This window comes from Rissa tridactyla, chromosome 9 (assembly GCF_028500815.1).
Source record: "Rissa tridactyla isolate bRisTri1 chromosome 9, bRisTri1.patW.cur.20221130, whole genome shotgun sequence".
NCBI classification, from domain to species: Eukaryota; Metazoa; Chordata; class Aves; order Charadriiformes; family Laridae; genus Rissa; species Rissa tridactyla.
This window is the reverse complement of record NC_071474.1, coordinates 28,656,464-28,664,404: the sequence shown is the minus strand read 5'-3', so window position 1 is coordinate 28,664,404 and position 7,941 is coordinate 28,656,464. Positions and strand designations below refer to the sequence as shown.

Genomic DNA, 7,941 nt, shown 5'->3' with positions numbered 1-7,941 from the left:
AAGTTCTGGGACGGCGTTTCGGGAACCGACAGCAGCAGAAACCCGTCCCCCGGGGCGCTCCGCCCTGCGCACCCCGCGGAACCCCTGCGCACCCGGCGGAACCCTGCGCACCCCGCGCCTCCCCGGTTCCGAGCAAAGCAGTAACGAAACCGAGCCTACCGGCACTTTTCCAAGCCTGGCGCGGTCCGGAGAGACGCAGACAAGACCCAGGTGGGTGTCCGAGGAAAACCCGACGACCCCCGGGCGGCTCCGCTCCTCCTCGCCCGCCGCGGTGCGGGGCGGCCCCGCTCGCCCCCCCAGGAAGGGCCCGGGCCCGGCAGCGCTCCGCGTCCAGCCCCCGGGGCTCGGCTCTGCGCACAGCGAGAGAGAGAGTTCACAGCGGAAAAGGAGATACAGGTCGGTCCGGGACACCTCGAAGGGAACTATTTTAAGGGACCAGGCTGGGAAGTGAGGAGCGGGAAACCTGCCTGCACTTGGGGGAAAAAATATATATGTTTTACATATATTTTTTTTTTCACATGTGCAGCCCCAGAGGCTGCAATCCACTTTACTCATGTCTTTTTCTGCCCGATAAACCTTTTTTTTCTTTTTTCTTTTTTCCTTTTTTCTTACTTTTTTCTTTTTTTTTCTTTCTTTCTTTTTTTCCCCTTTTTTTTTTACTTTCTTTTTTTTCTTTTTTTTTTGAGAGAGGAGAAGGTAAATTTCTTTAAACTTAATTTTTTAAAGCATACCCAGGTTCTGCGGGTCCCTCGCCCGAGCGGCCCCCGCGGCAGGCTGGAGGGGACGGGCCGCCCCGTCGTACCTCCCCACCCCCGCAGTGCCCCCAAGTCAAGTTCAAGACGGGCCCGTCCGGAGTGGGTCCCGTTCAGCTGAGGTGCGGAGCCCGCGGTGCGGGTCCCCGCCTCCCCCCGGAGCTGGGGGAAGCCCGCGGCGGGGTCCCTGCCGTCCCAGGGAGGGAGGATGCGGAGCCGTACGCCCGGGCTGCAGCCCCCCCGGGGCCACGGGCGGCTCCCGGAGCTTTGCCGAGGAGGGGGGGCCCGGTTTCCAGCGTCGCTCTGGCTGCTTGGGGACTCCTGAGCGGTGCCGGAGAAGAAGTTTCAGGGGTAAGACGTCTCTTCCCGACCATTTTTCTCTTCTGGGGACGGTGGAGGCTTTTCCGCATCCTGATCAGAAATAAAGAAAGAAAAAAAAAAAAGGAAAAAAAACCCAACACAACAAAAAACAGACGGTAACAGAGAAAATCCGTCGTGACGCGAGGTCGCCCCGGGAGTCTCCTCCGGGAATCACCCCGTCACGATCCCGGGACGGTTTGCCATGCATGCGGGGGGCGGCGGGCGACGCGGCCCGGTACTCACCGTCGGGACCCCCCCCCCCCGTCCGGGCGGCCCCCGGCTCTCCTCGGCCCGGGGCTCCCTGCGCTCGGGAGGGCGGCGGGGGAAGCGAAGCCGTTGGGGCGGGGACAAAGGGGACGGGAAGGGGGGGAAAAAAAGAAAAAAAAAAAGTAGCAAGCAGCGGCGAGGAAGAGGCTTCATCCGGCATCGCCAGCCCGAAAACAACGGCCCGGCCCCCGGAGGAGGTCAAAAAACGGCTCTTTCCAAAACAATAAACTTTTAATGCTAAAGCAGTTATAACCAAAAGCTGTACAGAGTTGGAATATTATTTTTTTTGTTGTTTGTATTTTTTTTTTGTTAGAAAACAATTTTTTTTTTCTCCCCCATAAATATTGTTCAGTTCCCGGCACTTCGTATCAATAATTAAATTACGAACGATAAATATGGCATCATGGATATGTATTTACAAAAAAAAGTTATTACAAAAAGGCAACTGTTATACTAAACGTCACAATCTGGGTAGAATAAACACCACATCCTCATCCTGAAAAATACTGACCGACCCCATCAGACGAGAATACATTCACAAGTGTAATGCTTGGAGAGAGAGAGAGAAGGAGAAAGAGGAGGAGAGCAGAGAAAGAAGCAGCAGGAGAGCTAGAGAGGAAAGTTCAAGACATAACAGGACTTTGGCACGGTTTAAGACTGTAAGTTTAAACAATCACCACTAAGGCGAAGGAGAATTTTTCATCCTCATGTCAACATCCCACCGAAAGAAGGAAAAACAAAACAAATCAAGAATTAAAAAAAAAAAAGTGGGGAATCGGAGGAAGAGGGATTGGGGCAAGGAGGAAAAAAAAATATCAAAGAAACGACTGCGATTGCAAAAAATGACAACAAAAAAAAAGAAATCCAATCCTGAGAAAAGGACATGGCTAGTCCAGCGTCTGGGCTTGCAAAAAATAGTAATAATTATAATATAATAATAAAAGACCCCCCCCTCCAGATCCTGGCAGTTAACTAGGTGTAGCCCTATGCGGTCGTCGGTGTGGAAACTCCATTTCCATGGGAGCGAGCTGCAGTTGGCTTGATTTGTCCTCTTTTTTTTTGTTTGTTTTTTTTTTGTTTGTTTTTGTTTTTGTTTTTTGTTTTTCCTTGTTCACAACGCATTTGGTCCAGTCTCTGGCCGGGCAGCAGCTGCCTTCACACATACCACTCATTAAAATTGGGGGGCAGTCCAGGGTTGTGGCCGGGGTTACTCTGCAGGGCGGCCGGCGGCGTTTTAGTGGAGTCCTTACTGCCGGCGGAGCCCACCGCAGGGGGGGTGGAGGACTCGTAGCCCGAACTGGCTGCAGGGGAAGAGTCCGACCCCTGGGATTCGTGCACCTAAAACCAAGAGGCAGAGTTGGGAACGAGCCCGGGGTCCCCTGCCACCCCGCTGAGCCGGGTTGGGACGCTCTCCCATGCAGGAGGGACACCGGGGTCCTGCCTGGCCACCCTCAGCACTGGCGGCAAACGCCCCCCTCGGCTCCTGGCCACTTTGCTGCGGTGTCCCGGCATGGGGGGCTAGAGAATCCCAGCATGGGGGGGCTGCATCCACAGGCCAGGTTATGTTTGCACAGCCCTCCAGCACCCAGCCATGCTCTGAAAACCGGGCAGCGCTTGGGACGGTGAAAGCACAAAAAGAAACTACGCCATTTCCCCGGGCTGCACTCCAGCCACGGCCTGGAGACCGGGGACGGCACGGGGCACGGCAGGAGCACGGAGCTCTGCGGCAGGAACCGCTCGGCTCTGCCCTGCCCTGGGGAAAGGAGCCCTGAGCGCACCAGCGACTGAGCATCCCTGCTCAGGGAGGAAAGGGCTGGGGCGCAGGGGTGATTACCTTCATGTGTTTCCTAAGTGAGCTGGGGTGGGTGTAGGATTTGTCGCACACCTTGCAGATGTAGGGCTTGTCCGAGGTGTGGACGTGCATGTGTTTCTTCCTGTCGCTGCTGTTGGCGAAGCGCCTGTCGCAGCCCTCAAACTCGCACTTGAAGGGCTTCTCACCTGTGAAATTCAGAGAGGGTGAAGGAAGGAGGGCCGTTCCCCTCTCCATCCCTGCCGGCCTCCTCCCAGGACGACCTCTGCCCCTCTTGGCCCACCTTGGGGATGCGCAAGCACCCCCAAAAAATAAATATGAAGAAAGGGAAGATGGACAGCAGGGGTTTGTTACGTGCTGGACAAATTCGGGTCAGCCTTTGTTACTTTTCCCTCGTCTCCCGCCAGACCCGTGCCGTGCTCCGGTGGGGATGGAGGCTAGGCGAGCCCAGGGAGGGAGAAGACCCCAGTTAAATTCAGCAGCTCGGACAGTTTTATAAGACTTACTCAAGGATACAAGACAAAATACGTTTGCTTCCTGCCTCCCCCAGGCCCCCCCTTCCCTCCGCCCGTGCGGAAGGCTGAAGGGAAAACGGAGCTGCAAATAAAAATACTTTGACAAAAGTATCGCTGATGCAATTAGGAGAGACGCCAATCAGGCCTTAAAAATAAAATAAAAAGGAGCGGAAGTCACCGAAAACGAGATTTCATTAGCATTTCTATAGCTCCCTCCGCCGAGGCGCGCAGAGGGCCGAGAGCGGCGGCGGGGCCGCGCAACCTCCGCGCAGCCCCGCGGGAGGTGTGTGCCCCACCACCACCTCCCGCCCCCCGGGGGCCTTACCTGTGTGGGTCCGCTTGTGAATCTTGAGGTTCTCGGAGCGGGCAAAGATCTTGCCGCAGCCCGGGAAGGGGCAGGGGAAGGGTTTCTCCCCCGTGTGCACCCGAATGTGGTTGACCAGTTTGTATTTCGCCTTGAAGGACTTGCCTTCCCGCGGACACTCGTCCCAGTAGCAGATGTGGTTGTTCTGCTCCGGCCCCCCGACGTGCTCCATGGTGACATGGGTCACCAGTTCGTGCATGGTGCTGAAAGTCCTGTCGCAGCTCTTCTTGGGCCGGCTGAGCTGGCTCTCGTCGAGCCACTTGCAGGACAATTCTTGCTTGATGGGCTGGCGCATGTACCGAAAGAAAGCCCCGGGGCCGTGATGGTGGTGGTGGTGGTGGTGGGCCGCCACGTTCATCCCCATATTCATGTTCATGTGGTTGTAGTTGTGGAACTGGGCGCCGGCGTAAGGGTCCGTGCGGGGGCTGGAGACGGCCCGGTAGGGATCCGGTCGCCCGAAGAGGTCCCCGCGTAGCCCCAGGTGCATCTGCCCGTTGTCCACATGCCCGTTGGGGGACGTGTGGCTGGGGCTCTGCTCGTGAAGCCCCGGGAAGAGCAGGTAGCCCGGGGTGTCCGGGATGCCGCCGGGGCCGTGCAAACCGCCGGGGGAGCCGCCGAAAATCCCGTGTTGCGCCGTACCGGAGGCGGCGTCCGCGATGCCGGAGCCCCGGTTGCGAAAGAGAAAATCGCGGGTGGAGTTGAAGGCGGCGGCCCCGCCGTAGGAGGGCACCTGGCCGGCGTGGTGGTGGTGATGGTGGTGGTGGCCCAGGGCGCTGGCGTAGCCCGGTGCCTGCGGCGTGAAGGCCGAGCTCTGCCCGGCGGCGAGGTCGTGCGGGGCCGCGTTCAGCTTGAAGGCGGCGGCGGCGTGCGAGGAGTCCCCGAAGGGGCCCAGCCCCATCCCGGCAGCGGCATCACGGCCCGGCATCTCGTGGTGGCGGGGCGCCGCGAAGCCGCCCACCCCCAGCGCCGGGAACTGCGGCCCTCCGTCCAGCAGCATCGTCATGGGGCGCGGGGCCGCCGGCGCGGCGACGGCGGCAGCCTGGTGCTCCCCCCACCCCCCCTTCTTTAAAAAAAAAAAACTACAAAACCACCCCAAAACGCACCCCCCGTCCGTCAGAAAAAAAAAAAAAAAAAAAAAAAACAACAAAAAAAAATCACAACCAGCGCCCCCCCGCCCCCAACCCACCGCCCCCCCCCGCCGGGCAGGGCCGGGCAGGGCGGCGCAGCAGGGCCAGGCGAGCGCGGCCCCGCTCCCGCTGCCGCCGCCGCCGCCGTCGGGGCACTGACGGGGCGCCCGCCCGCGCCTCGCACATAAACCAACGCCCGGCCCCGCGCCGCCACCGCGCCAATGGGGAGCCCCGCCGGCCGCGCCCGCGTCACCTGACCCGCGGCCCGGCCCCTCCCATTGGCGGGCGGACGCTTGATTGGCACCCGCCCCGTTCCGACGGGGCACGCTGATTGGGCGCGGGAGCTCCCGCAGGTAAAACGGAGGGGGGGGGCGCGGGGGGCGGTAGGACACGGCGCGGGGCGGGGCGGGAACCCCGCGTACCGGCCGCGGTCGCGGGGGGCGGCGGGGACAGCCCCGTGCTTGCCCCTCGGTCCCGATGCGGGGCGGTGGGGGTGATCCGCACCCCACGCGTGTCCCGCCGTGCAGTGCCATCGTCCCAGACGCCTCCCGGGTCGTTTCCCCCAGGAGCGGGGGGAAAAGCGCGGAGTGGGGAGCGCGAGAAGCCGCCGTGCCGCTTCAAAAATAAATAAAAAAACACGTTAAACCCCGCACCGGCGCCTTTGGGGCGGCTTTTCTCTTTATTTCCATTGAGAATTCCAAATTCGAATTCCAATTTATTTTACATTTTAATTTCAACTTTTAGTCTCAATTTTTAATTTTTAATTTATTTTGTCTTTATTGCCTACACGCCAGGGCAGAGCCGCCCCGAGCCGGGCGGGCAGAGTCCGCTCCTGCCTCCCCTTTCCACCCCCTCAGCCTCCTGTCCCCCCTCCTCGCTCCGCCGGCCCCGGTCCAGTCGCCCCCTTTCCCCCCCCTCGCCCCACGGCGGGGGGGGTCGCACCCCGCTCGGCGGGGAGCGGGGCTCCGTCCCCTGCCTCCCCCCGGCCCGCGGAGCGCGGCCGTGCAGCGCAACCCGCGCCGCGTTTTTCCTACACTCCTTTAGCTTTTTCTTTTTCAACCCCCCGTCTCTCTCTTTCTTTCTTTTTTTTTTTTTTTTCCTTTTTAATTTTATTTTGCAAAGGCAACGTTCTGCCTTGGAATAATTATCAGTTGCAGACAGCGCTATAAATCCACTCATTTTCTCTTCTGGAAAGCATTTGCAAAGAACTATGGGGAGCAAGAGTGGAAATAAAAGGCAGAAAGAAAGATGGCTGTAATTGTAATATCCTGAGATTTGCTGAGCCCCCAAGTCTGGCTATTGGGCAGGTCTCAGCCTCGCCGCCGGCTCTCTGCAGGAAACGTAAAATCTGATCAAGTTCAGAGACGCATTGAGAGCCCGCTTCAAGCAGCGCTTTATAACCGCGGCCCTTTCACATCCTTCCCCCCAATCAGCCCCGGGAAAGGCTTGGCATTCTTTATTTTAGGGTTTGCAGGGAAGGGGGAAAAAAAGGGGGGGGGGGGGAGGAGAAAAAAAAAAAAAGAAGAGAGAAAAAAATGAGAGAAAAAAAAGAAAGGAGAAAAGAAAGGAGAAAAAAAGAAAGGAGAAAAAAGAAAGGAGAAAAAAAGAAAGGAGAAAAAAAGGAGAAAAAAGAAAGAAAAAAGAAAAGAGAAAAAAAGCAAAGAGGGGGGGGAAAAGCAAAGAGGGTAAAAACAAAAAAGCAAAGAGGGAAAAAAAAAAAGCCACAGATATAAAATCTCCCCGAGAGGTAACACCGGTGCCCGTCAAACACTCAGTTTTCCCAGGCCACGGCCGCCAAGAGCAGTCCCAAACTCGGAAGGTGAGTTCCTCGCCGCCGTTAGCCCACGATCGCAGCCGACCACCACCAGGCGGGAGCTGGGAGGGGCCCCCGCCGGGGGGGACCGGGGTCGCGGCCGCCTCCGTTGCGCGGGGAGAGGGGACGGTGGACGGCGACACCCGTCAGGATCGGAGCCGGGAGCTCGGGAACCGGGGCAGGGCCGGGGACAAGCGGGCACCGACCTGCGGCCCCCGGGGCCGCGCTCCCCTCCGCTTCGCGGCTCTACCTGCCTGTCTCCGGAGGGCTGCGGTGGGGTAATTAATTACCTCCCGCACGTGTTGGGGTTTCTCGGCAACAACCCCCCCCCCCGCCCCCCCCCCCCCCCCAAAAAGAAAGAAAGTAAAAAAAAAAGGGGAAAAAAGGGGCATAATTCAATTAGCCCGTCAGCTGAGCGCCGGGGAGGGCAGCGTCTCTGAAGTCGCCGACCTGGGGCGACCGAGGGCGACTGACCCCTGCTTGTGCGGGAGGCCTCACGTGTGGCATTGTCTGTCCCTAATGGGATGCGCCGGGGCCCGGCCGGTGGCGAGGAGCCGGCGGGCCAGCGGTAGCCGCGCCGCGCTGCCCGGCCCCGGTGCCCACGCAGGGCTGCTGCTGCTGCCCCGGCCGGGCGGCGTGGGATGGAGAAGCGGGGGGACACACACCGAGAAACGCCCCGGCACAGAGAGAAGGAGCGAGCGTGGCTCCACGGCGGGAGAAGCTTTTTTTTAAAAAAAAAAAAAAAGAAAAAAGAAAAAAATAATAAAAAATTTAAAATAATTCGGTTTTTCGCCTAAAAAAAAAATCCCTGCGAGACCGCGGGGCTTGGGGAAAAGCATCCCGGGGGGATATGAGGGGGGGTGAAAAAGAATAGGAATCGTGGCTTTGGACCCAGGACTCGCCGTTTCGGGGGGGGGATCCGTGGCATTGCAG

General features: G+C 58.9%; 1 protein-coding gene across 1 annotated transcript; it reads right to left on the bottom strand.

Annotated features, from left to right (window-relative positions):
- Positions 1–2,534: 2,534 nt before the first annotated feature.
- Positions 2,535–5,071, bottom strand: ZIC3 (Zic family member 3). Its single transcript, XM_054214660.1, has 3 exons — positions 4,030–5,071; positions 3,214–3,377; positions 2,535–2,717 (listed from the first exon to the last, which is right to left on the bottom strand). The coding sequence occupies exons 1-3, from the start codon at positions 5,069–5,071 to the stop codon at positions 2,535–2,537; spliced, it is 1,389 nt and encodes a 462-aa protein (XP_054070635.1).
- Positions 5,072–7,941: the final 2,870 nt, after the last annotated feature.